This window comes from Drosophila kikkawai, chromosome 3L (assembly GCF_030179895.1).
Source record: "Drosophila kikkawai strain 14028-0561.14 chromosome 3L, DkikHiC1v2, whole genome shotgun sequence".
Taxonomy (NCBI): Eukaryota; Metazoa; Arthropoda; class Insecta; order Diptera; family Drosophilidae; genus Drosophila; species Drosophila kikkawai.
In genome coordinates, this window is record NC_091730.1 from 16251848 (window position 1) to 16279311 (window position 27464).

The 27464-nt window shown below is 40.0% G+C and overlaps 5 protein-coding genes across 10 annotated transcripts in view; 3 read left to right on the plus strand and 2 right to left on the minus strand.

Annotated features, from left to right (window-relative positions):
• bbg (big bang) overlaps window positions 1-8672 on the plus strand; it is a 126287-nt gene extending 117615 nt beyond the window's left edge. For all 5 annotated transcript variants that reach the window (XM_017167428.3, XM_017167429.3, XM_070285948.1 and 2 more), the window contains 5 exons: window positions 4288-6791; window positions 6853-6981; window positions 7048-7462; window positions 7729-7869; window positions 7939-8672. In XM_017167428.3, the coding sequence (XP_017022917.1) occupies window positions 4288-6791; window positions 6853-6981; window positions 7048-7462; window positions 7729-7869; window positions 7939-8087 (3338 nt within the window). In that variant the 3' untranslated portion in view covers window positions 8088-8672. The remainder of the gene's footprint in view (window positions 1-4287; window positions 6792-6852; window positions 6982-7047; window positions 7463-7728; window positions 7870-7938) is intronic.
• A 112-nt stretch (window positions 8673-8784) lies between these two features.
• LOC108075152 (uncharacterized) lies at window positions 8785-10431 on the minus strand. Its single transcript, XM_017167437.3, has 4 exons — window positions 10292-10431; window positions 9776-9980; window positions 9229-9575; window positions 8785-9117 (listed from the first exon to the last, which is right to left on the minus strand). The coding sequence occupies exons 2-4, from the start codon at window positions 9957-9959 to the stop codon at window positions 8914-8916; spliced, it is 735 nt and encodes a 244-aa protein (XP_017022926.1). The 5' UTR covers window positions 9960-9980; window positions 10292-10431; the 3' UTR covers window positions 8785-8913.
• A 53-nt stretch (window positions 10432-10484) lies between these two features.
• On the plus strand, window positions 10485-17881 carry stwl (stonewall). Of its 2 annotated transcripts, XM_017167433.3 has the most exons (3): window positions 10485-10589; window positions 11307-11514; window positions 14523-17879. In XM_017167433.3, exons 2-3 carry the CDS (start codon window positions 11367-11369, stop codon window positions 17528-17530), a joined length of 3156 nt encoding a protein of 1051 aa, XP_017022922.1. In that variant the 5' UTR covers window positions 10485-10589; window positions 11307-11366; the 3' UTR covers window positions 17531-17879. The 2 variants fall into 2 exon arrangements, with proteins under 2 accessions (XP_017022922.1, XP_017022923.1); XM_017167434.3 differs by lacking the exons at window positions 10485-10589; window positions 11307-11514 and adding an exon at window positions 12969-13201 and having other exon boundaries at window positions 14523-17881.
• Window positions 17882-18483: 602 nt separating this feature from the next.
• LOC108075074 (uncharacterized) lies at window positions 18484-19964 on the plus strand. Its single transcript, XM_017167356.3, has 2 exons — window positions 18484-18647; window positions 18926-19964. The coding sequence occupies exons 1-2, from the start codon at window positions 18521-18523 to the stop codon at window positions 19846-19848; spliced, it is 1050 nt and encodes a 349-aa protein (XP_017022845.1). The 5' UTR covers window positions 18484-18520; the 3' UTR covers window positions 19849-19964.
• A 1073-nt stretch (window positions 19965-21037) lies between these two features.
• LOC108075134 (kelch-like protein 41a) lies at window positions 21038-23035 on the minus strand. The gene is made up of 3 exons (XM_017167417.3): window positions 22982-23035; window positions 22484-22916; window positions 21038-22420 (listed from the first exon to the last, which is right to left on the minus strand). Exons 1-3 carry the CDS (start codon window positions 22996-22998, stop codon window positions 22031-22033), a joined length of 840 nt encoding a protein of 279 aa, XP_017022906.1. The 5' UTR covers window positions 22999-23035; the 3' UTR covers window positions 21038-22030.
• Between the last annotated feature and the right edge of the window lie 4429 nt (window positions 23036-27464).

Genomic DNA, 27464 nt, shown 5'->3' on the forward strand with positions numbered 1-27464 from the left:
AAGGGAGGAGTTGCTGCCCAAAGGCGGGTTCTCAGAGGGTTAAGGGGTTACCGGAGGAGAAGAAGGTGGGCTCTTGGGCAGCGGTTCCACTCCTGTGGCTCTTTATTTAATAAAGAAATGGCTTGAACATTTTTTAAGTTGCGCCATAACCAGATGATCCTGGTATGTGAGGGTATTCTGGGGCGTGAGGGATATATAGGAAAGAGATAGTGAAGATATGTGTTAGATATATAAATCAGAAGATTCTTACTTCTACATTCTTACTTTCAAATTAATATTTTAAAATTTAACTTTAAATTCTCTACTCTTTTTTCATAAAAATAGGGTATCACCCTTGTCGATCATGTATCTCCTTGTGTCCCCTTTTCACCCTTATCCATTTTACGCATAATAAACCGCTCTTGCTGTTCCTGTTGCTGTTTTCATATCCTTCTAACTGGCTACGAACCTGAGAAGCAGCTGTTGCCACTTGGCTGCATTCCTCTTAACCCCCTGTTGCCATATGTGCCTCAGCTATGACACACCAATTTAAGGGACCAGCTGTGACAAGATGGAGAGAGCTCAAGGAGACAGGTGAAGATGGTAAAGATGCCAGAATTAAGGTATTAGTTTTGCCAAAAGAGCTGGCCATCAATCAGCTGTTGTGGGGGAATTATGCAAACATATTGCATAAAAATCATTAAATGGCATTAAATAATAACACCACCTTGGGCCATTGGACATTTCAGCATCGAAAACACTTTAAATAATTGCACATTATGCCCGGGAGAGAGACTTTAATAAAATAATTAAAATGAAATATGCGGAGCTCGCGCTGCTTGGGAAATACAATTCTTCGGCACTTTAGAAAATTGCTAAAAAAAAATAAAGAAAAGAAAAAAAAGGAAAGGGAGAATGAGAAGACTGAGACAAGAATTCTGCGGGCTACCAATCTACGCATTTTTTAACCCCACCTTGCCCCCGCTCGCTAATTCGAACGTCAAAGAAAGACCGACAAAGGCAGGCGCGTTAAACTGTGTTTTCATTTTATAAAAATTCGTTGTTGAAAAGCATAAAAGTTCAACGGAAAATATTAATTTCAATTATTTAGCTACGCGCCAAGCTCCGATTTAACGTTTTTTCCCACCACTGAAAACCTGAGAAAAAATTTTATATAAAAAGGAAGAAAGAAGGGGAGCCCGGCACTTTGTTCGCTAAATGCGAGCAATTTGTTACAGGATTTTCATCGGTTCTGTGGGAAAATCTTCTTTTTTGCAGTCGAGGGAAAAACGAAGGCAATTTATAATTATCAACTGTAGGTGGCGCATTGGTAGAGCTTGGGGCTCCAAAGCGGAAGTTATTACAGGAAAAACTGCAGTTATTTTCCAAAGAACTTGACATTGGCAGGCGGCTTCTTCTTGTTCGTCTTCTGACGTTCTTCGGCAGCTTTGTCTTTCATTTCTGCATTTACCACCTATTCTTTAGCTTCTTGTGCTTCTATTTTCTTTGGTTTCACCTGTAATTAAAGACGACACTTTGGCATGTTTTGTATGGCACGGAAATGCTTGATGAAAGACCAGTTAAGTGTGTAAAAGAACTCAAATTGTCAAGTACCAAGAACTAAATGATCGGGCAGCTGGGAAATTGATAGAGCTCGTCACGAGAATGATGAGGAAATTGATTAAATTGAATTTATATATGTATATAAGAAATCAATTCCCCACCTAATTAAATTAAAATTAAATCACCATAAAGAATTCCTCTTGAAATTACCTTTCCACACAATCTCTTATCAGGTTATTTTTGTTATTTTTTTGGTTCAATCTAAAATTGGCAACACTCATTATATGAATACCGTATCAACAACCTTTCACACAGACTCTCACTCAACCGCCCGTTGATTTTTTGGAGACCCCCTGAAAATTACAATTAAATCCAACTGCCAGAACCCCAAACTCCTGGCGATCAGTTCGCAGCGGGCGCTAATGTGAAATAAAATTAAAGATCTGGGAAAGAGAGGCAACACATTCATACATAATAACAGTAAATTATGAAATCTTATTTAGAACTGTGTTATTTAATTGCTGAAAACCGAAACACAAGATAATGAAAAATTACACACAAAATATGGCAAAAGCTCTCGAACCTTAACCCCGCCAAACTTGATTCGATTAATGCTCGATAAGCAACGAGTTTTAGTCGAATATTCAAATGTATCCATAAATACCAGGCAGCGTCCGTCGCTCATGTTACACTTGCCGGGGCTGAAGATTAATCGCTTGACATCACACTCCGCTACAAAAATGCGAGACCCCAAAAATATCTTACCTAATTTGATTAATTACGTATCGCGGGAACAAACAATAAACTCTTTTTCTTTCGTGAAGATTTGTCCGATAAATAATTACAATTATTAGTCCGGGGGTTGAGTCTGGTGGGATGGTAGCTGAATTCAATGGGAAATATATGTAATTGGGTGATATAATACAGGTGCGTTGATGGCTTTCGAAGTTCCGTCATCGAATGACGTCGTTTAGAGGGGTCTGACTCAGTCTAGAGGGATATAGTAAGTTGGCGACGATATGGCTCATTGAGCAAACAGTTCGATGAGTAAATATTCACATTTTTGCCAACAGTCGTGTGAAAACTGAGCAGCGATCAAGAAGGGGTATGTCTTTGACTAAGAAATAATATCGTTATATATTGGTATGTAATATAAAATATATTGTGAATTTGTTGGCAAAAAATCTCATGACGAATTCTTTCAACCTTCAAAAAAGCAATCTGCCTTTTCTTTTTCATTTATTTTTTTATTATCTTACCAAGGTCAAAGTTCTCTTCTTTAGGCCCTTGACTTTACATTTTGCAATTTTTCACGCACTTCTTCGCTGTTTATTTTTTACCATAACCATTTTTTTTATATTTTTCTGCGTTGTATTTTTTATTTCGGCACATGCAAACATGATTTTTTGTTGCCTTTCTTTTCATTAAACAATTCTTCAGTATTATTTGTTTTTGTTTTTTTATTTTTCGCTACTCCCCTCTTATTTTTTTGCAAACTTTACATTTGCTAAAGTTCATTAACATCTCAGGCGTGTGTGTGGGGCCCAAAGCAAAAAAAGAGAGAAAAAAACCACGCAGCGTTTTCCATTTTAATTAAATTTAGCCTCGTTTTTTTTCTATTTTTTTAGTTCAATTAATTATGCAAATTGTTACATGACCATAGAAGAATTTCTTTCCTATTCTGACAAATTCAATTTCGATTAGAAATTAAACGCTGATTTTTAGAAACTCTTCTTCCACTCATAAACCATAAATTAACCAAATAGAAATTAGCCATCGAAACTCCCCCGAGTGACCTCAAAAAACTAATAAAAAACGTAAGAAAAGAGGTAGCAGAATTTAGTTAAATTTTTTGCATAAAGGTTTTTGTCAACTCTCCGCTTGAGGGAGTAGCCGGACCATTCTTTCTCCTGCTTTCGCTTTTTTAAGGGGGAAACCTCTTTGTTTTGTTTTCATTTTCTAGTTTTGTTTTCTTTAGCATATAATTTGTTTGCCTAAATCTTTGGACCGACCTTCTCTTTCCTTTCGTTTAGTTTTTTTGTGTGCGATTTTTGTAGAAACGTTTTTGTGTCAACCACAAGAGTTAAACGAATTTTTCTTCTTGTTATTGTTGCGGTTTTTAATTGCTGGGATAGTCGGTGGCATCGCATCCGTAAGATTCGCTTTTGTTTCGCTCTCGTCTCCGGTTATCGCATAATGACAACTATTTGGGGGCTTGCTGGGAGCGAAAGTTCGGATGGATGGATGGATAATTATTTGGGGTTTTGTAACAGAGAGGAAAGCTCTCCCCCGAAAACTAATTGACCATTATTTAAATGATTTTTTGTTGGTGTTTCGTAGTGAAAATTGTTTTTTGAATATAGATTTTTAATACATATTATATATATCTTTCTTTTCTTTTTCTCTCTATTTTTGTGGTGTTATCTTGTGATTATCCAACAGCTTGTTACTCCAATTCCTATTACATATAATCAGATTATGTTTACCTTTTCCTAAAGCCAAGTTTTAAAGTCTTATTGTGCCTAACATGTGTTTTTCCGTAATTTTCTTGGATTAATATATTAAATCTAAAACTAAAATATATATTATATATATTTAAAATATATTATAAATTATATGAATCCCTTGAATCCCTTAAAAACTTCCCAATATCCCTTGTTATGTTTCCCTTTGTGAATCCCTGTGTTTTCCGTTTGACTAACCGTATCCTTTTCCTTTCTCTTGTCTCTCCTCCAACCCTTACAGATCTTGGAACCCTTAGTAGCCACCACAGCAGCATTGGCAACCTCAGTGCCAACAGCAGCAGCATCCCATCAGTAACCTTGATCACCAGCAGCAGCAGCAGCAGCGGCAAGAAGACATCCTCCGAGCTGGTAACACCCACCAAGCCGCCGGCTGCATCTGTAAATCCCAGCAAAATGGAGCTGCTGAGCAGCAACATCAGCAGCAGCACAGTTACAGGAATCACAACGACGACAGCCACACATCACCTGCACCAGGCGACGACCACAAAGCAATTGCTGGTGCAGGATTACCTGAGCTACGCCTCGCCACCGACCTATTCTCGCCTGCCGCCCGACGGCCATGAGTTTCCGCCCAACTTTAGCGAGCCCCTGATCATGCACAGCAGCCATCCCCTGAAGGTGACCAGCACTGAACTGGGCTATGAGATCCAGAATGGCAAAGATGAAAGCTCCTCTGCGGCACCGCCACTGCCCAAAACAGGGCCGCCGCCCACAGTTCCCCGGAAGGTGTACCGTCAGGATTTGGTGATAAATGTGGAGCCAGCTCCTAGCTTGACCCGCGACTACCAGAGATCCCTGAGTGGCGGGGCACCGAGGAAGCCTAGTGATTGGCGGAAGGATGAGAAGTCGGAGAAGTCGGTGCGGGACAAGATCGCCATGTTCTCGTCCAACAACGAGCTGGATGCCATACCACCGGCTCCGGCCACAGCCCCTATAAGCAACTCCTCTTCCTCCTCCTTCTCCCGAAAGCCGATGAACCGCAGCAGTGAGAATCTGCTGGACAGCTGCTCATCCCCGGCAGCTCCGTCGCTCAAGACCCGCGCCATGAGCGTGGAGAATCTGAACGATGTCCAGCGACAATATCAGTTGGCCAAGCAGCTGCCTCAGTTGCATGTGGCCGACTCTATGTATTCCCTGAATACGGCCTCGTCCCCGGTTTCACAGAGCTACGCCTCCCTGCCCAGGAGGAGTCACGGCGGATCCTATTCCGCGGGCGTAGAGCGAAGGATCAGCTTTTCCGGCGAAGGTGGTGAGGCGGCCAATCGCAAGGCGGCCATAACCAATATCCTAGAGCAGCGAAGAAGGAGTCTATCCAAGCTACGGGGTCTGGTCATACCCGAGAGACCCCAGTTGCTGGAGCCCATTCTTGACTTACCCGAGATCAAAAGCCAGGTGAAGGCGGCCAGTGGCGAGGATAGCACGGACAGTGGTCTGGGAGAGAGCCATCGCAGCACCACAACCGCCAGGAGCAGCCAACTAGGAGCTGGTAATGTGTCCGGCAGCAGCTACCGCAGCATCTTTTCCAATCAGAGGAGACCTGCCCTGGAGCAGCAGCTCTCCCAGCCGCCGGCCAAGCCGCCAAGGACCTCCCTGACGCCGCTCCACCCGAGGACCATGATGATGCCGCCACCACCGCCGCCTCTGGATCAGGAAAGCGATACGGACTCTGTGTTCTCCAACACAGCCCGTGTGGCCACGCCGCCGGAGAAGTTTGCCCTGACCCGAACCCTTAGCTCCGAGACGAACACTTCAATAGCCAGCTCCAACACCTCGACCCTGACGTCGGGCTCCTCGGCTGGTTCCCAGGCCAGCTGCAGTTCGCTGGGCAGTACCCCGGCCGTGGACCTGACCAGGCGAGTGCTTAAGAGTCAGGTGAGCGGCAATGGCGGTGACTCCGTGGTGCTCTCCAGCCGGAAGAGCATACTGGCCTCGGCCAAGTGTCGCAGTGCCAAGAGCCGGGGACAGGAGGAGGACAACGACAGCACCGATGGTGAGGCCTGCTCTTTGGCCAACCGCCGAATGAAGCCCATTTCCAGCTACAAACTGCAGCAGCAGCAGATCCAAATGGGCAAGCAGCAACTGGTGGTCGATAAGCTGATCAATGTGGCTGCCTACGTGGAGCTGACCTCGGATACGGACGACAGCAGCCGGCGATCCGATACGCCGGCTAAGATCAGTGCCATGTTCATCGATGAGGAGCGCAAGGCCAGCTTCAAGGGTGATCCCGTCCAGCAGCAGCAGGCCAAGGTCAAGGTGGAGCCAATGGTCAAGCCGCTGGTACCCATGGCACTGCCCTCTCCAAAGCGGGAACCCCTGAAGCAGCAGACCACCGCCGAGCTGCGCGAGAAGTTCGAGCGAAGTGCGGCCCAAGCTCAGGCTCAGAGCCAAAACCACTCGCCAGTGATCCATAAGATAGCTCCGAAGCCGCATCATGAGCGCTTCTCGTCGCTGGACTCCCTGGCCTCCAGTTCCTCGGGCGTGAGCTCCACCACTCAAAATGTGAGCACCACCCAGGAAACGGCCACCGAGTTCGGTAGCTTCTCCTCTTTGGGCAGCAACCAGAGCCTGATCACCGCCCAGGATGTCCAGCAGATTGTGGAGGAGGCCGATCCGCCCCTGAAGACCCCTGAGGCGTTCATCATTGTCCTGCAGCGGGATAATCCGGAGAGCAGCATTGGCATTACTCTGGCCGGAGGTTCCGATTATGAGGCTAAGGAAATCACGGTGAGTTGTGGGATTTAAGATCTTGAGTTACCTTTATTTATTTCTTGTAATTCTATTACAGATCCACAAGATCCTGAGCAACACTCCAGCGGCCAAGGATGGCCGTCTCAAGAAGGGCGATCGCATCCTGGCCGTCAACGGAATGAGCATGCGGGGATTGACGCATCGCGAGTCCATCAGTGTGCTAAAGGTAAATTTCAAAACCCAATTATAACTCAACTTAAAGATTAATTTAAAAAATCTCTCCCTTGTCTAGACCCCCCGACCCGAGGTGGTGCTGGTGGTTACCCGCTCCGAGTCCCTGGTGGTAAAGTCTCTTACCAAAAAACGCTCTTCCCTCGGTTCGCTCAGCTCGCTCAATGAGAAGCCCACGGAGCTGGATTATGAGCGCAAGAGGAACTATCACAAGGCCTCCCGATCTCTGGACTTGGACCTGGACATAGTGTCCAATGAGGCGGGCGGTTCGCCAGTGGCCACCACACCCAGCACTGGATCAGTGAGTCCACAGCAGCCGGCTAGCTTGCACGACGAGGATGCGGAGGCCACCATTGCGGGAATCCGAGCCAGAAGGCAGTTGTCCCGCGGCGATGCCGCCAAGCTGAGCACAAGTGAGCTGCTGGAACGAGCGGCGGAGGCAAGGAATGCCATTGCGGCGGAGATTCGGGCACAAGGTAAGTTGAAATGAAGGATAATATATATAGATAAAATGATGGCGGATAAATTCCTCGATAATTTAAACCGCATAAAATTATGGCTTATGAAATTCATTTCAATTCTGTCCAAAAGTATGCTATAAATTTTTACAATTATAATACAAAATTTGATGGCTTATAAACTTTGAATAAATATTTTAAATTATTTAAAAATAAATATTTATATATATGATTTAAGATTTACCTTGAAAGTTCTAAAAATAATATCCCCTTTTCTTCTTCAGCGGAGGATGCGGCGGCCAATGGAGCTGGAGCGCGTTGTGTGGAGATTGTCAAGGACAGCTGTGGTCTGGGCTTCTCCATTGAGGGAGGCTTTGATTCGCCCTTGGGAAATCGTCCCCTTATTATCAAAAAGGTGTTCATGGGTAAGCGAGTCATTTGTCATGCTGTCTCCCCCCGAAGAAATTAATTAATGCTTTTGCTTCTATAACCAGGTGGCGCCGCCCAGAAGACCAACCAGGTGCGTAATGGCGACGAAATCCTGAGCATCAACGGTGCCTCGACAGCGCGAATGACGCGCGTGGATGCCTGGAACTACATGAAGCAATTGCCGCTGGGACCGGTCAAGATTAGCTTCGCCTAGAAGAGATTTGGTCGTAAATTATAAAAAAAAGAAGAAATAATGCCAACGAAGAAGGGGAAGAATGCGCCACAATTTTTGTTAGATTTAAGCTAATTAGTTTGGTTACCCCGCAATCGGTCTAACCTTGTTGGGGGTCTTGCCAATCCGATGGAATGGATGCTGCGAGCGATTTGTTTTTTGCATTTAAACGAAACCCTTAATTGTATGCCTAATTTTATGAGATATTTTAATTTAAAGTGCAATTGTTTAAACTTTTACAACGTTTTGATGCCCTATATAACAGATCGATGATTGTAAATATAACTAATCGACACTAATTTACGTATTTAAACATAAAAAATTTAATTAAAGCCGGTCCTTTGTGGCAGCGCCTATTTCCTTATACAAAACTTATTAATCCACAAAATACATAACGAAAAAAAAAAAAAACGAAACAATTATATTTTATGCCATAAATTATACGGGAACGTTATACATGTATATTATTTTAAAAATTTATTATATTATTTAAAGACCAACAAAAACAATAATTACGTATACAAAAGTATTTGCTAAAATAAACAATATGAACTTATATCACTGAAATCTGGAAAAGATGTTTTCAATTTAAATAACAAAATTTGTCAGGTTTGTATTTGCGGTATTTATTCAGAACAACTTCATTTTATGACATTTTGTTTATTAACTTAGTAACAAGTTATCAGCTATTAGCTAATTTATTAGCTATCACATTTTTATTAATATTAGCATTTGTTATTAAAATTATTATTATTTTTGTACTGAGCATAAGTTCAAAAAACGGTCGACTTTATGAATGTTCCTGTGGCTAGGGCTCCAGCTTTACAGGCGAGGAGGAAACCGATACGATTTCATTGGCCACTTGCGAGCGGACGTATGATGTGGCCATCTCGGGGGCGAATATCTCACCCAGCAAATCGTAAACGCGACGCTTGAAATGCAGCTTCTGATTAAAGTTCATTCGCTCGATTTCGGGAAGCAGACCTTGCAGGAATGCTGCATCAAAATTTGGCTATAGATAAAGAAATATTAATAATTATTAAAATCGTTTTTATGTGTATGTGAAATGGTTCTACAAAATATTTTAAGATTTATATATATTTAAGATATAGTAAGCTCTCACCTGGACATTCTCTTTGTTGTTCTTGGACAAAGGCAATCTCTTCCCAGCCATGCAATTTTCAGAATCCTCCTCGGAAGAAGTGTCGGCATCTTCGGGTCCGTTTGTGTTGCGACTCTGCGCATGCCTTAATAAAGGCTTCTGGTTCTCATCAGTTTGGTCCTGCTGTTCCTCCTGACTACTGACCCTAGTCCGTCGACCTTTTGGAGGAACGGGAACACCGGGTGTTATGTAATTCCGAAGAAACTGCAACTCTTTGTTCAGATAGTATGTAGATGCTCCGGAAGGCTTTCTAATGGAACGAGCATAGCTGGTGCGCAGATTGCACCAGCGTTGCTGACAGGTTTTAGCTGAAGATAAAAATAATAATAGAAAATTAATGAATTAATTAATAAAAATGAATAAAATTATAAAATAAGCCTAAACAGCAATAAAGCATAGAATGAGTATTTATGTGTACTTATAATTTTTAACTGTTTAAAATGTCGTTTAAAAATTTAAGGATATGGGGTACATTTTTTAAAAATATAGTCTATAAATCCTAACTTACCCCTCATGTTCATTTGCTTTCCAATCTTTTCCCACACATTTTGCACAACCGTAGCCTTTAAATAATTGGCGTCTAATCGGTCATAAAGGCACGGATATTGAGAAACCAAACGACAGATATTTGCGTTGGCGGTGAATGCTTTCGGCGGTTGGGCATAACTTTTGGTTTTTTTGCGCGTATTCATTTTATTGATATGAAGAATAAACTAAAATAAATAAATGTTCAAGTTATTATATTTTTGTAAAATTTGTATTTCCTGCATTTATAAAAAAATTAAATTTTGATCGAATTTAATTTAAAATCATTTAAGTTTAATTAAACTCCAAAATATTCACTAAAGATTAATTAAAACAAAATTTTTTTTTTCATTTTATTATTATTATATTATACAGGCGATGCTGTGCTAGACGTCCAAAACGACTCCGAAACACATGTCGCCTGTGCCGCCGACAGCTGTTTGGCGCATCAAGGCGTCGCGCTGCAACAGTTATTTTACGGCTACGCTCTAATATTTACCTGAATTCAGTTAATAATAGTTATATTTAATTTGTGACACTGTTTCTACGAAGTAATTTGCAATTAACTACCGTTCAGTTGCTGCGGTAGTTAGCTATTTGCAATTCAGTTGATTATTTTGCTCCGGAATACAAATATTATATTGCTGCTGCAATATTTTTGTGACAATGCGATAGAAATGTCAGTCGCCAAAGGGACACTAGATAGCTTAGCTTTCATTTAAACAGCTGTTACGAGAAACAAAACAATTTTGCCGGCAAAATAAAAGACTTTTAATTCGGACAAGTACAGAGGCGTGGTGAGTGGACGCGAAATAACAACAGGGTTTGTGTTTACGTTCGGCATGCAACCCCCAAAGAGAGCGAGAGTTCATGCCACGCCACTGGCACACACACAAACATAAGCTGCTTTCAAAGAGAGCGACAGCGCTGCCAGACTCAAATCTAAGCAAATGTTGCATTTTTTAGGCTGGCAAGGTGGTTCGATCAGTGAAGAAACTACTAACGTTTTGCCAGCCCTATAAATTAAAAAAAAAAAATTTAATTAGCTGACAAAATACAATAAAAAATTTTCGGTAATAGAATTGAAAATAAAAAATAAATTAAAAATTAATAATTAGCTCTTTTTAAAAGGATAAAGATTTTGATAAACAATAAAAATAAGTAAATCTGTCATTAAAAAATTAAAATAATCCAATGTTTTTGTAAAAAAAATTGCACTAGCTTTTTATAAAATGAAAAAACTGAGTAGTAATGGTGTTTATGTATAAAAATCGTGTGCCCAACCTGTGAAGCTAAAATTAGTGAGCTGTTCCTGACCTTCCCTGGTATTTTGTTTTTTGCAACCCTCGTATCGACTCGTCGACTGGCCTGCAACCGTGCGCTCTTTCACTCCCTGGCTCTCTCTTGTGTGTGTGTGTGTGTTAGCTCGCGTTTGGCAGTGTTTGCTGCCATTCGGTGTTTTGTTTCGGCTGCTGCGCGCGTGTTGTTGCGATTTTACGTTGCGTTTGTGCTAGTGATTGCAGCTCGATTCTAGCCAGTTTCTGTCGATTGAAACGCAAGGACGGTGAACAGTGATGAGCGGTGCGACCAAGGAAAACAGGCAGCTGCTGCAGGCGGTGGTGAAGCACCCCGTGCTGTACGATCGCAACGACGAAAACTACAGGAAGCGCTTGCCCAGCGAGAATTCCTGGGACTTGGTAGCCTCGGAGGTTGGAGGGTCGGGTGAGTAAGCGAGATGGGGCGACGGTGTTGCGTAGCAATGGGGGCAGTGTTGTGCAGCGGCAAAACGTGCACACTTATCGGCCGTTATCGGTTTTCGCATACCGATGGAGCGCGCGAGTTGGCAGCTCCGCCGCTCTTTATGAGTGTCTGTGATGGCAAACATAAGCAGCTGCCATCGATTAATTCGAAAATAGCGAATCTCCTGTTGAATGCGGTTGCCCTTTGGCTTATAACTCACAAATGCAAACCGGCCATATATTGGGGACAAGCTGTAGTGTTTGGGGAAGGTAATTAGGAGTCATTTAATATTGTTAATTGACAGTAATTGACACCTTTAAAGCACGCTCTATTTACCAATAATTATTATTGGATTATTAAAAGGAAATAAATAATTTATGTTTAGCTAGAAATATTATATTAATTGATTTAAAGACTGAAAGCTTGAAAACCGATTAGAGGTATAAAAAAAATGAATAATATTCAATAAAACACATAATTTTAAATTTACATTATTTGCAACAAATATTATTGAACTCAAACAAATAAATATATAAAAAAACCTTTTAAAATATTTACTGGGTACGTAAATTTAATATTAAAAACAACTGATAGTTACGAAATGCCAAATTTACAGAATTATATTTGTATTGTGTTTTAAAATTGTAAATATTCAATATTTAAATATAAAATTTTTATATAAATTTGACATTAACAATTTTGTACATTTTATTTTATATTCAGTTATTTTAAATTTAGTTGACATAAAAAATTACCTGTATTATACCCTTTCAGTCGAAAGTTTGCAATGCAATGAATGAGTGATTTTCGATATATTTGATTAGTTTAAAAAGCAGTATAAAATTAATACATTTAAAATTTATTTTTCTGCTTTGTCAATAAAAAAAAGACTATTAAAAAAGTTGTTCAATGTAAATTAACTGAATTTTTAATTTCCAATTCGGTCCCATGAGCCAACAAAAAACTTTAAGCTTTTTAATCTTGGACTGGCCGAAGTTAGCATCCTTTTTAATTTTTAAATTAATTTGCTTTATTATATTTGCTTTAATAGTTTTAATACGTTGATGATTTTTATTCACTCTTGTTCATACACAAATTTAAATTACTTATACTCTTATTTATTTTTCAATCAAAAAAAGTTTTTTTGTAGTCATCACGTTATACAAATTTATATTTCATAATATTTTTAATATTTATATTTAGTTATATATACATTTATAGTATAACTTTATGCTAACTCTGAGCCACTTAAGCCGTTATTTGCAGCAAGGGATGAACAAACGTGTATGTTTATCGATGCTAGTGCTGATATTTAGTGATGATGCAGAAACTGCTTTTATTGTAGATGTGTAGACATCGATAGTATTGCCATTGAAGATCTGACAGCTCTATTATTTTAATTTAAAAAAGTTAGTTTAATAATACAAAACGGTTAAAGCGTTAATTTACTAAAATCTATAACCACCAAATAGAATAAGTCAAACCTCTGAAAACAATATTACCAGAAGCACCATTTGTTTTATGGTCTCCTATCGATATATTTATTTAAAACCATGCAAATGCAACTCTGTCAACGTGTCATCGGTGATCCCTCCCTGGAATATTTCTTTTCCTTTTTCCTGTCGTCCAACGAAGTCACGTTTTTTAGTTCTGTCAAAAATATTTAACTGTGAGTCTTCTAACTGTGAGTGTTATTTTTGTTTAAGTTATAAAGAAATGCGAGTGAGAAGCATCTTTATTGACAAATGTGATTTTAACCTTTGTCTGTGATTGAAATTTTTGGCAGTTCTCTGATGTAAAACAATAAATAGAAAAATTCCTGAAAATACTGAAAATAACTGTGCCATCAAACTAATTTGTAGTTACTTTGGTTTGCGTAGTCCTTCACTGATTTAGTTTGATGTCAGAATGTTGTCTGTGCAATTTATTTGTCATATTTCCATTTGTGATCTTCTGACATTTACATAATGTACATGCATATGGATGTATGTATGTATGTATATACATATGTACTTAAGTGTTGGTTAGACATTTTTGCTCAGTATATTTTTTTAACTTCATGTTATCGATGGATCCTGGAGCTAGTATATTTTTGGAATTTTTGCTGCAAGATGTTAATAATAATTTTTATTATTATTTTAAATTATTAATTGTTATTAAAACCAGGTTCTGTTGTTATTTATTTATTTTTGTTTCTTAAGAAAAAATCTTAAAAATACCTTAATTTAATTATTTATTATTATTAAAACCAGGTTCGGTTTTTATTTATTTATTTATTTTTTTCTTAACAAAAAATCTCTAAAATACCTTAGTAAAAAAATATATATATTCTTCAATTTCTAATTTTAAGTTTTGTCCGCACTTTGAATGTTTTCTCTAAAATGTTTTGTTGTGTTGCGTTTTTTTATGAGAGTATACTAGTTTTTCTCTACGACGGTGTTAAAGTATTAAAATAAGTTTTAGTTCAAATTTAGTTTTTTACCATTCAGGCCAAAAATAAAAAAGGGAAATATTTAAATAATTATAAATTAATTAATTATTTATAATTATAAATATTTAATAATTAAATAATTCATTAAGAAATCCATATAAATTAATCCTATTGTGCAAACTATTTTAATTAAAATAATTAATTAAATTAAATTTGTGGTTTTAAATTATGTGAAGATAGACATCGTTTGCAGATACAAACATCTAATTGAAAATAAAATAAAAATGAATTTTCTGTTTAAGAAATATAGAATTGGAACTTAGGTACGTAGCTTTTTGAAATCACTGCTGATTGTCAAGCCTTGTCCCTTGCAGGTCACAAATAAGATCAAGAATTTGGGATTTAAGATGCTTGCCTGGGATTTTTGGTAACTTTTCCAGCCCAATCAGGGGGTGAAAAATGACAGCTGCGGTGCATTAATTGCTACCTGATGCAGCAGGATTTAATTTAATTTTTTACCTGTCTCCTCTAACTATTTCCCTCCTTCGTTCCGTTGCAGTGGAAAAGTGCAAGCGACGCTGGCGTCAGTTGCGAAACGATTACACCCGTTGGTTGAACGCAGACGCTAGCCGGCGACGACTCGGACAGCGCCGCTTCCCCTATTCCTTGGCGGACGATTTCAGCTTTTTGGACCCCCACCTGAACTTGGCCGACGAGGAACGCAGCGGATCAGAGAGGGATAGGGACAGCAACAGGGACAGCGAGAGCAGGGACAATACAACCGCTTCCCTAAAAGGAGACGCCGCACGGGACGATAAGTCAGTCAATGAAGAATCGTTGGTGGCTCAACTTCTCGGGGAAGAGGATCCTTCAACTAAGGACTCGGAAAACGATAAACCTAAGGAAAAACCAAAGCAGGAAAAGCCCATCAAAAAGAGCGCTCAGGAAAAATCCGTAGAAAAGGAGCTGGATGAAGTGGAGGAACCGCAGAAAAGTCTCGAAGAGGATAGTTTTCTGCAGTCCGACCAGGAAGGTGACGAGCCCATAGAAGAGGAGCATCTAGAGCAGCTGGATGACTTTGAATTCGGAGAAGAAGAAGAACTGATGCAGGAGAAGGAAAAGGATTCATCGGAGAATACCGAAGATTCACCGGCTAGCCAGTCCGAGTTTTTTATCAAACAAAACAAGGAGCCTCATTTGCTGATTATTGGCAAAAAGAACTCCACGCTCTCAAGTGGTGAAGCTCCGGAGGCGGAAGCTGATGATTTAAATCAGGGGGATCCCCTGGAAGACAGTATGGAAGAGAGCATTGACGAAACCGCCGCAAAAACCTTAAGCAGAAGAGACAGTGCGCAGTCTCCCAGTCGTCGCCTTCGCCGGATCAAGACCGTTCCCCTCAAGAAGCCCACTCAAGTGCCGAGGGTCACGCGCTTTCAGCGCACAAAGGTCATGACTATGGCTGCAGCGCAGAGTATGAGGAGCTCTACATCGCCCGTTAAGTTGACACCAGTGCCCAGACCAGGGGGCACTAAGAGTGTTCAGGTGAAACCCTCATCAGTGCCTCTCAAAGATGGCTTGTTCTCCCGACCTGAAATGCCTTCAGGTGAAGGAAAACAAGGTGCCAACAGGCAGGGTTTGACTCCAAGCCAGTCGCAAAGGCCACCGGTAATGAGACGTCTTACCACTACCGGCAGCAGCCGTCCGGGCATGATAACGTCCGGGCATGATACTCCGCCAAAAAGAGGCAGGCCGCCCAAGGTGATGCACCGTTTGGTGGGCCGACCAATTAGAAAGCCGTCACCGAGTACCCCCAAAGTGTTGCCCATCAATAAGCCCAGCAGTCCCACCGTCACTCCTGGCACCAACATGGCCCATAAGGCCAGTAATCCCGCCACCAACACACCAGGAAATCTAACCAAAAGGGTGCCCAACCCCACAGCCACCACCGCCACCATTGTTAAACCGCTGGAGAACTTAAGTGTAAGGAACTACAGTCCCATCTCCAGCACTGATTCTAGCCCCGGCATCTCAAAGAGTAGCCTCTCTGGTGTGGCCACCACCAGCACCAACGTAGCTTCAACAAATTCGGTGGCAACCAAGACACCCAGCCTGCTCAAGCGATGCGAACGGACAACCCAAACCGATAGCCCGGATATCTTCTCCGATGAGCATTTCCTGGATATGATAAAGCCACAGATGAAGGAGATGAACCCTCGCCAGAAGATGCATTTCAAGAAGAAGGTTTTCCAGGCGTTGATGGAGACTTTCGACGATGCCACCGATTTCCCAGAGGCCGGCGAACTGCAGCACTTCAATATAAACACACCGTCGGGCTTTGAGCACGTCACATCACCAGAACTTCGTCTAATTAGGGAGTTGGTGAGCCTGGTAAGTGCGGCCAAGGTGTCCGCACGTGGACAGCCGCTGCCGCAGGCTAAGCCGTCAAGTCAGGCGCCGCCGCTGAAGGAGGGATTTTCCTATGCTGCAGTGCCCAGCTCGGATAGCCCGCGAGGACTCCAAACACTAAGCATTCCACGTCATTTGGTCCAGAGGGTCTACAAGCCAAGTCCCGGGGCGGAGAGTACCCCCAACAGTGCAGCTGCTCCGGGAGGAGGCGAGAAAAAGATGTACCGCTTTCTGCAGTCGACGAATGGCAAACCGAATGGTAAAATCAGTGCTTCGCTGGAGGATCTGCGCAAGGACAGCGTGGACAGTGACCGCAGCATGGTGAGCTCCACTAATGTACCGCCAGCTAGTCCCAAGGGTGCCACTGTTGTGGCCGCGGTGAGACCACAGGGATCAACGATGAACAGCCTCTTTGGATCATCGGGCAACGTGACAGCTGTCAGGGCTGGACCGTCGCTAAAGGCGCGTGCCATGGCCCGCCGGTATTCCACATGCAACAATCAGATCACCAACTCCATACCCATCAGCCAGACTCTCGGCTATCCCAGCTCCCTAAATACCAACCTGACACCGATGGAGGCGAATGCACTGAAACGTCGTCTCATGGGAGCTGCCCAGCCGATGGTGCCACCCACACAGCGTCCTCGCTATTCCGGCGGACCTGGGGTCCAACAGATAGTTACGCCGCAGGGCAATAGCTTGCTGGTGAGGAGACCCGCTGGGCCTAGTCCTGGCGCCCAGAAGCAGCAACTCTCGCCCACCGGCGGAGTGGTTTTGACACCCCAGAAAACACCGCAAATAACCAATGTCCAGGGAGCCGCCTTTAAGGATTTTGTGCAGCCCAAACCTACGTCAGCCGCCTCACCGGCTTCCTCGGCATCCTCCACCTCCTCGGCATCGCCGGCAGCCGGTGAAGGAACGCCTCAGTCCATGGCACTTAAGCGCAGCTTGGTGGTGGCCAATGCCAAGAACTCGCTCCTGGTCGAGAAGCCGGTCAATAAACCCCAACAACAACAACAACAGCCCCAGGTCCAGAAGACCAACCCAAGGTATTCCTCGATGACGGCAGCCACCATTGCAGCGGATGACTTCTCGCTGGCCAGTCTCAAGCGAGAGCCGGTGGATCACATGGATGACCACGACGATATCTTGGGCATGTAGGCTGCCATCGAAAATACAAGTTAAACTTCTACGACGAATCTTGATGAGAACAAAAAACCCAGACAAAGAGTTACTAGTTACCCTTCAAATGTAGTCTTAAGATAAATTATTTTTAAGCTCTAAAATATTTTCACAACCACATCGTTTGCTGCGAAAGCTAAGCCTTATTTTTCACGTATTACCAGATAAATAAGTTTCAAATTTGTAAAAACATTTCATTTTACTAAAATGGACAAAAGAAAATATTTTAAAAAATAATACAACAAATATTACTAGTATATTAACCAATTGATGTAATTAGAAATCGAATATATATCAGTTTTATTTTTTTCTTTTCATAAATAAACGTTGTAAAAATAAAGATAAAATGGTTTAATGGTGGTTGGTTTATTAAAAAGGTTACGTGGGTTGAGATTTTACAGAAAAAATGGATTTAAATCTTCATTTGCTGATGCAATTTTGCAAATGAATCATGGATCCAAAGTATATACGTGGATTTAATACCTTGCCACCACGTCATCGATAGACAGTAGATAAGATATATACCCAAACATAGATAGTGTACAACAAATATAATAACTAAAAGATATTGTTATTATTTTATGTTATCAGTAAATATTTACAAAATTAAAAAATATATTGAAAATTTTAAAATAGAAAGAGAAAAGTAATTTTCAAACTAGGATATTGTAGATATATATTTTCTATTCTAAAAAAATGCAAATCAATAAATCCATAATCCACTTATCATTCTCGGACACGTTATTGGGTTCCATTACTTCCCGTTTTGGGTGAACCACCGGCCAAGATTTACAAGGCATCGTCTCACCAATCTCTTGCTCTTTTCGCACGCTATGGGACTGGGAAATCTAATCTGGAGAGGTCTGCCCGATCGGGGCCATAAATAAGGGAGTCAGCGCGCCGATAAGGCCACTATAAAACCTCAACTCAAGTGGCAGCGTGGCTCAGTCGATTTTTAGACGATCAACAATGAAATACTTTGCCATTTGCGCCCTGCTCATCCTTCCGCTGGTCAGCGGAGGGTATGTGCCCCAGCCCAGGCACTTTGTGACCTACGAGATTCAGCCAGCTCACCAGCATTTGCCTCATATGGAAGGTAAGGCCAGATATTTTAGGGGATTGAAACAAAAGAAAACAAAGCCCAGAACAGTGACTAATGACCACGAACAATTCAAAGGAATTTATTATTGAGCTATCAAAGTTAATAGCCACAAAGAAAGTGATTCAACAAATTTGTGTATATTTTTTGCAAGTAAAAAAATAATAATTTATAAACCTGGTTTTATGATGTGAAATAAAATCAGTCAATATTAAAAAATTTTATATTAATTAAGCAACAAATTAAATATTTAATTTTATTCATTTACCTTTTAGAAATTGCCAGAAAGATGCAGGCCATGCTCCAGCATATGAACCCGGACATGTCCGTCCTGGCCGATGCCATCAATGTCCCCGATATGTCCGTCCAGGCCGATGCTGGCATTTTGCCCGATATGTCGGTGGCCACCGATGCCGATAACACTCCCATTAGGCGCGCTGCCTGGCTCAAGGCTGCTCCCATTGCCAAGGCCGTCGCTCCCAAGTTGTTTGTGATCCCTGATATGTCTATGCTGGAGGATGCTGGCCTGATTCCAGACATCTCGGTGGCCACCGATGCTGATGAGACCCCCAAGCGTGGCTCCTTTGCCCTGAAGAAGCCCCTGCTGGCCCAGGTTGCCGGAGGTATCCCCAGCGTTGATGCTGATCTGATCCCTGACATTTCGGTGGCCTCCGATGCGGATGAGGTTTCTGTAGCTAAGCCCCAAGTCAGTGCCGATGCCGACCTGATCCCTGATATCTCTGTGGCCTCCGATGCTGATGAGACCCCCAAGAAGCTCATTCCTGGTCTAAAGACTTTTCCCCAGTTGGCCAAGGTTTCCGGAGCCGAGCCTCAAGTCAGTGCCGATGCCGATCTGATCCCTGATATCTCTGTGGCCTCCGATGCTGATGAGACCCCCAAGATGCTCATTCCTGGCCTGAAGGCTCTGCCTCAGCTGGTCAAGGTTTCTGGAGCTGAGCCTGTGGAGGTTCCAGCCGATGCCGACCTGATTCCTGACATCTCTGTGGCCTCCGATGCTGATGAGACCCCTAAGAAGCTCATTCCTGGTCTGAAGTCTCTGCCCCAGTTGTTCAAGGTTTCTGGAGCTGAGCCCCAAGTCAGTGCCGATGCCGATCTGATCCCCGATATCTCTGTGGCCAGCGATGCTGATTTCGATCCCAAGAAGACCCTGGCGGCCCTTTTGGCCAAGCTTCACTAAACTGACTCGTGAAACTATCAGCAAAGCCTGATTAAATCGGAAACGGTTGTGTGTTTTTTGTATTTTTACGTTATTATATGATTGTCATTAATCAATAATTTTTCGAGGAGAACGAAGAGCAGCTGGTTTTTATTTTGGTTTTCCAGAGTTATCAGCGATGCCTTGAAGTGGTCTGATTGGTTTGATTTAATAGAAATTTCCTATCGCATGAGTGGTTGTCTTTTTGGGGTTCAATAATAATCGCAACTGGGCGAACGTCATCGATGGAATTGGTTTTATTTAAAAAAAAATTGATAGAACTGCAATTATATTTAATTAATTATTTAGGAATAAGTAATATAATGTGATTAACTTGAAAAGTAAGCCAAATATAATCATATTAAAATGCCGTATTGCTATAATATTAAAAAATTAGGACATAATTTTATTGTTTTTTTTATTTATTGTTCATAAATTGGCCTTGTATATGATTAATATCGATGAATATGATCGATATTAATATCGATTACATATTCAGTTACTTTTTGAATTTCATTAAATATAAACATTCATCTTGTTTTAGTCCTTTTTCCGAAAGGTTTTCCTCGTTGCCATCCTGCAGTAAGTAATTTATATATGAAACTGTCTGAACTTGGCCTCTGCCATCTCTCAAGCTGGAGATACAACAAAAAAAGGCCGGTCTTAATCCAAGTCCAGGCTTTGCAGCAACTAGCAAAAATAGCAAATAAAATTAGTTTTTCGCTGCGACTGATGGCTGAGGGAGGCGGGTTTTGGGGCATTGTATCGCTGGCTATTTATAAAAAGGAATTAACGGCACAAACCGGACCTACACACAAAAGTGGCCCGAATGTGATCCCGATGTGGCACATGGCCATAAACAACGCCGGGGCGGGGGTGCAGAGGTCGTGCAGAGAGTGGTGGGTCAGCGATGCCAAAGAAATTAGTAAGAAATATATTTAATTTATGTATTTATATATTTATAATAAATTGTTTAATTTTTAAGAAAAATATTGTGTTTAATATATTTTATTAAATTTAAGAAAACTTTTTTCTAGCTTTTTCGGTGATTAAAAATAAAATTAATCATTAATACAAATTATGAATATTTTTTATATAATTAAAATCGAACCCAAAAATCTTTTAATATATTTTAAAATATTTAAATATATTTTCTTACTAAAATAAGTTAGTTTCCGGCATCTCCGGTTTTTGTGACTGGAGTTTTTGGGACCATGTTGCCGCTGCCGTTGTGATTTTCACACAAAAGCGCTAAAGCGGCTACTAAATTACGTGCTCATGTGTTCTAGTTCGAGTCAACTCCCTCCTCCACAGGGGCGACTCTGCATCGAGAGCAAAATCGCATTTGGAGCCGCTAATGAACCGCAGTGGTCCCGACCAGGAGGCGTCCATCGGCGGTGGCTGGTGGCTCCGGTACTTCCACATATATATATATATGTATATACATATAGTGCTTTTGGGGTTCAGTTTCTGGTTTTTGTTTTCGGTTTTTTTTTTGCTTTTACCTATTGCCGCATATTCAAACTTAACGAGAAAGAAGACTGCTGATAACGACTCAAAAATACCTGGGTTATTAAAAAATAGCAAAGAAATTTTCGGTTGAACACCAAATTCTACTAAGTTTTTCCCCGATTTCAGAAGTTTTTATGTATTAAAAATATGTATTTGATTTTTGATGATACAAATGGAAATTTCTTGTTATTTTTATAAATATCCTAAATATATTTAATATTCTAAGATTTATTATATTTTAATATTAAAATATATATGTTAATCATAGCTGAAGATAAATCCAAAAAATCTACCTTATATTCTGGCTATATTACCACAGAGCTACCCAAATACCTTGTTGAAAAATACCGTTTAAAAGTGTAACAATGCTGTTAACTATTGTGGGCAGGCCGGCGGATTGAATTGCATTGCCTGGGCGGTGAGGGAGGTGGAAATCAGGGGGAGAAACTGCAACAATTGCCGCTTGATTAAGGTGAGTTACGTATGCATCTACGTTTGTGTGCGGGAGTTGAAAGGACGCTGCCGAAAATGTTTAATCAACTTTCAAGTCTCTTCTGACAAAAATAGGTTTATATCTTTAATTTGAACGAAAAAGTTCGCTAGCAACTAAATTATATACTAATATATAATATTTTTATTCAAAAAGCTTTCTTCATAGAGCCGTAAAACTGCTATCAATTACTTTTTTGGCAATTCCATATATTGTGTCAACTTTATCTGTGTCAGAAATGAAAATCGATCTCCCAGGTCCATTATGAAATTCTTTCAGAGTCATTTTCTCAAAGTCAATGCTACTCAGCATAAGAGAAATTTTCTCGAATGCCGGAAAAGATTTTTCATTTTTGTTTTTGGCTTTGCTATTCTCACGCAACGAAAAAACAAACCCCTCATCTTCTAAACAATTTTGATGCATCCACATCTCCAAAAGGCCAAAGCGCTTGGATTCTTCCATTTCACTTGTGTGCTGAAAATATTCCATAAAGCAGTCGATGCCCAGTTTGGCGGATTCCTGAAGGTCCATAGCGTCATCCTTTTTCAAAATCTGTAGGATGAGTTATTTTATTTAAGAGTTTTTTTTTTTTGGTTGGTAATAAAAGGCACTTACCGAAATTATCCAATTCATTAGGGACTCATTATTCACCTGATAGGATACTTCATAAATCTGAATCAATCTTTTTTCGTTTATTCCACTAATAACACAAGTTTCAACAATTATTTCCGGGCAAACATTTTCCACTTCAGCTGCAAGCCACATATTAGCACATTTCATGAGAGATAACAAATGATCCAGTTCTACGCTTTTCAAAAATTCCTTGTCCATGGTGTAAATGTAATTAAGAAATATTTCAAAAACTTCTGGCGTTGTGCCCTCCAAAACCACATTTCCTGTCTCCAATCCATCCTTTTGAAACAATTTCTCAAAGAACTCCGAGGCGCAGGCTAGGATTATCTTGTGACACTTGAAACAGGTGTTCTCCACACGAATGCAAATATCGGAAAATAGGCCTGATTTCAGTAGGTCGGCTCCTTTTTTTGTCCTGCAAAAAATAAAACAGAAAATTAGCTATTATTTGAATTTCGTTAATATATTTTTGGGATTCACCAGGGTGTTGTTTCCATTTTTGAGAGTTCGACAATCTGTTCGCTTCAACTGATATTTTGATACTGGCTAGGAAACTTGTTGGAATCGAAGGTTAAAACACTTTATAAAAAGCTTTATCACTATTATAAAAACTGAGCTCATCGGTTCAGAGGAGTCGTCAGAAATGTTTATATATTTGCAAATGTTTAAAATTGCTATAATTTAGGAAATATTCGGAAAAGGGAAATTGCCTTTGGATAAAAATATTTAAGATATATTTTTAAGGGTATATCTAGAAGGTGCCCCCCTTCTCCGAAATCTGGCTACGCCTTTGGCTTTTTAGAGGAAATACAAAGAACGGTTTATATACAATTTTTATTAAGTTATTAAAACCAACATTTCCGGTTGCTTGATAAGAATATTTGTGGCTACAATCTTTCACAATCAATGCAATTGAGGAAAGGTAGGACGAACACTTAGCTCTAAAGAAATTTATTCTTATGTAAACTTGATACATATTATTTATTACATTATTGTCCACACTGTATTTTAATAGTTACAAACAATTATAATTCCTTTATTAAAAGACATACACATTATCTAAGCAAGAATTCTACATACTTTTTTGTATTCTAATTATTATTATTATAACAACGTAAAGTATTTGATATTACACTGGGGATTATGAAGCTCTGTTCTTGGATCAACAACAATATCTACCCTTTTCTGTTAAAACTTCTACTCATTTACTCAGCGAAGAGGGCAAAGTTTCAGCCATTGCGTTGCGGCTTTGCAGCTGTCGCAGCTGATGTGCTTCCGCCACGCCCCCTCCGCAGAAACACCGCCCCTGTCCTGGCCTTTGGCTGCACTTATTACAAAACTTTAAACTTTCTTCCCGCTTTGCATTTTCATTTATTTCGCCGGCTTTCATTCACTTTCGGCTTTGTTGTTGCTGCTGCCAGAGCATATCACTTCACTCCCGAAGAAATTTCATTTCGCTTCCTTCCGTGCTTTTATCCAGGCACTTGAAATAAAAGTTTATAATATTATTAAAAATAAAAGAAATAGTTATATTTCAGAAAAGAGTCATTTAAAATCTAGCTTGAACCAAAAATATAAGAAATATATTTTTAAAATAATATTGCTAAGCGTTTTCTTTAAGTAGCTTGTATCAATTTTTTTCAAAAGAAAATTTGGATTATTTTCTTAAATAAAAAGTAAACTATAAAATAAATGCTATTCTAATAATTTTCTCTATAAATAAATATTTATATATATTTTTTCTAGTGCCTTTCGACTTGCTTTCTACTGCAAACTTTTGGATGGCTTTTGCCTTTTGATTTCAATACTGCATTTTGCATTTGAACTTTGTTCTTCGTTTTTGGAGCAAAACTTTTGCTTTCAGCCGGACACGAGCTTATATATATATTTCTCCTAGAATCAAATATATATATAAAGGGAGAGAGCGAGGCCAAAATCAATATATTATCGAAATTGAGTCAAAGTTTAAGTTCAACAAAAAATATAAAATGAAACTTGCGATTTATTTTAATCAGTTTTTCTTCGATTTTCTGTGGGCAAACTTTTTTAATATTACAAAAAGTTCTTAAGAGTCTGGCGTTTTGTTTAGAGAAAAAAAAGGATCCCCTGGGGAGGAGCATAGAAAGGGGTCAGTTCGTTGGCTAACCTTTTGCTAATGACTTCCTTGTCGTCGCTGTGGCCTCGCCAATAAGATAAGCCCAAAGTGCAATACCAACGGCCAGCGCAACGGGCAACTGGCAACACAAGCCACCAAGAACTAACAACATTGGCAACTTGCAACCAGCAACTAGCAACTTGCAACAACAGCAAACACTTTAAGAATGTTTAGCCAACACGCGATGACAACACAACTTCAAACTTTAAAAAACAGCCGAGGAATCTGACTTTGGGAAACCGAAGTTTGTATACACTTATGTTTTAAATTAATTAAACTAAGTAAAAAATAAGAAAAAAAGGTAACTTTGGCACGCTGCAGTTGTATATCCTTGGGGCTTAATTTTATATTTTATATAATTTTAGGATTGTCAGAGATGAAGCTGGAGGAGCGAGCAGATGGCTGGACAGATCTCAACCGGATGGCAGTAGAGGACGGTGATCGGATCTTGGCTCCGGGCTATATGAAAGCCTGCAGAATGCGTAAATAATTAAAATATTTATAAATACAATTTAAATATGTAAATGTAATTGATGGAACACACAAATATGAATCAATATAAGATGGTGAATTCAATGTGCAATTGTTTGGTGAAGGCGGCATTTATTTGGGATCGTTTGGGGAAAAATCTAAATTTTTAAGTTTTTTTTCTGAATTTTAAACATTTTTTTCGGATGTTTTACAATTTTTGTAAATTAAAAATTGTTTTTTCTAAATATTTAAAACTTTTCTGAATTCTTAAAATTTTGTCTGAATTTTTAAAATTTTTTTCAGATATTTTCTATTTTTTAGAATTTTTTTTTAGAATTTGTTAAATTTTTTTAAATTTTGTAACTGCCAAATTTGAATTTGAATTTAACTGTCAAATTTGAATTTAACGACGATCAGTTTCAGTGTGCCCAGGTGCAGTTGTAAAATAACACCTAAATTTGGATTCAAAAGGTTTGAGTCTCCGCTAACTTGCGCCGGCTCCAGAATGGTTTGAAACTTGGACTTTTTATAACAGTTTATACCAGTTTTCAGTCGCTTGCTGCTGATTTCTGTTCGCCTGGTACCCCAATTTGGAAAACGGGCAATTTGCATGGAAATCTTCGGAAATTTGGATGGGCTGCTGTAGGGATGTTGTTGTAAAAAGGTTGTTGTTGCCATAAGCTGTTGTTGTCGGCAACAAATAGGTATAAATGCATAAAATGAAATATAACAGTTTATACCAATTATTATTTTTGCCCAAAAGTTTTTATAACAGTTTATACCAGTTTTCAGTTGCTTGCTGCTGGTTTCTGTTCGCCTGTTATCCCAGTTTGGGCAACGGCCAAATTGGATGGAAAATTTTGCTCACTTGCATGAGTGATGCTCATCTGCATCAGTGATGCTCATCTGGCTATATTTCAATATTGGGGGGCAATAAAGTCGGGCTTAATGTCAGTGATGCTCATGTGCATCAGTGATGCTCATCTAGCTATTTTTTTGCATTATTGGTAGAAAATTGCATCTCACCAGTTGCCAGTGATGCTCATCTAGCTATTTTGCATTATTGGGACAAAATGGCATCTCTCTAACTGTCAGGTATGCTCATGGGCATCAGTGATGCTCATCTGGCTATTTTGCATTATTGGGACAAAATGGCATCTCTCTAACTGTCAGGGATGCTCATGTGCATCAGTGATGCTCATCTAGCTATTTTTTTTGCATTATTGGTAGAAAATTGCATCTCACTAGCTGCCAGTGATGCTCTTCTAGCTATTTTGCATTATTGGGACAAAATGGCATCTCACTAACTGCCAGTGATGATCATCTAGCTACATTGCATTACTGGGACAAAATGGTATCTCACTAACTGTCAGTGATGCTCATGTGCATCAGTGATGCTCATCTAGCTATTTTTTTGCATTATTGGTAGAAAATTGCATCTCACTAGCTGTCAGTGATGCTCATCTAGCTATTTTGCATTATTAGGAGAAAATGGCATCTCACTAGCTGCCAGTGATGCTCTTCTAGCTATTTTGCATTATTGGGACAAAATGGCATCTCACTAACTGCCAGTGATGATCATCTAGCTACATTGCATTACTGGGACAAAATGGTATCTCACTAACTGTCAGTGATGCTCATGTGCATCAGTGATGCTCATGTGCATCAGTGATGCTCATCTAGCTATTTTTTTTGCATTATTGGTAGAAAATTGCATCTCACTAGCTGTCAGTGATGCTCATCTAGTTATTTTGCATTATTGGGAGAAAATGGCATCTCACTAGCTGCCAGTGATGCTCTTCTAGCTATTTTGCATTATTGGGACAAAATGGCATCTCACTAACTGCCAGTGATGATCATCTAGCTACATTGCATTATTGGGACAAAATGGCATCTCTCTAACTGTCAGGTATGCTCATGGGCATCAGTGATGCTCATCTAGCTATTTTGCATTATTGGGACAAAATGGCATCTCTCTAACTGTCAGGGATGCTCATGGGCATCAGTGATGCTCATCTAGCTATTTTGCATTATTGGGACAAAATGGCATCTCTCTAACTGTCAGGGATGCTCATGTGCATCAGTGATGCTCATCTAGCTATTTTTTTTGCATTATTGGTAGAAAATTGCATCTCACTAGCTGTCAGTGATGCTCTTCTAGCTATTTTGCATTATTGGGACAATCACTAACGGTCAGTGATGCTCATCTAGCTATTTTGCATTAATGGGACAAAATGGCAACTCACTAACTGTCATTGATGCTCATTTATTATTTTTAGGAAATTAAATGACTAAAAATATCATAACTTAGCCAAAACAGCTTCAAATTCATTTCGG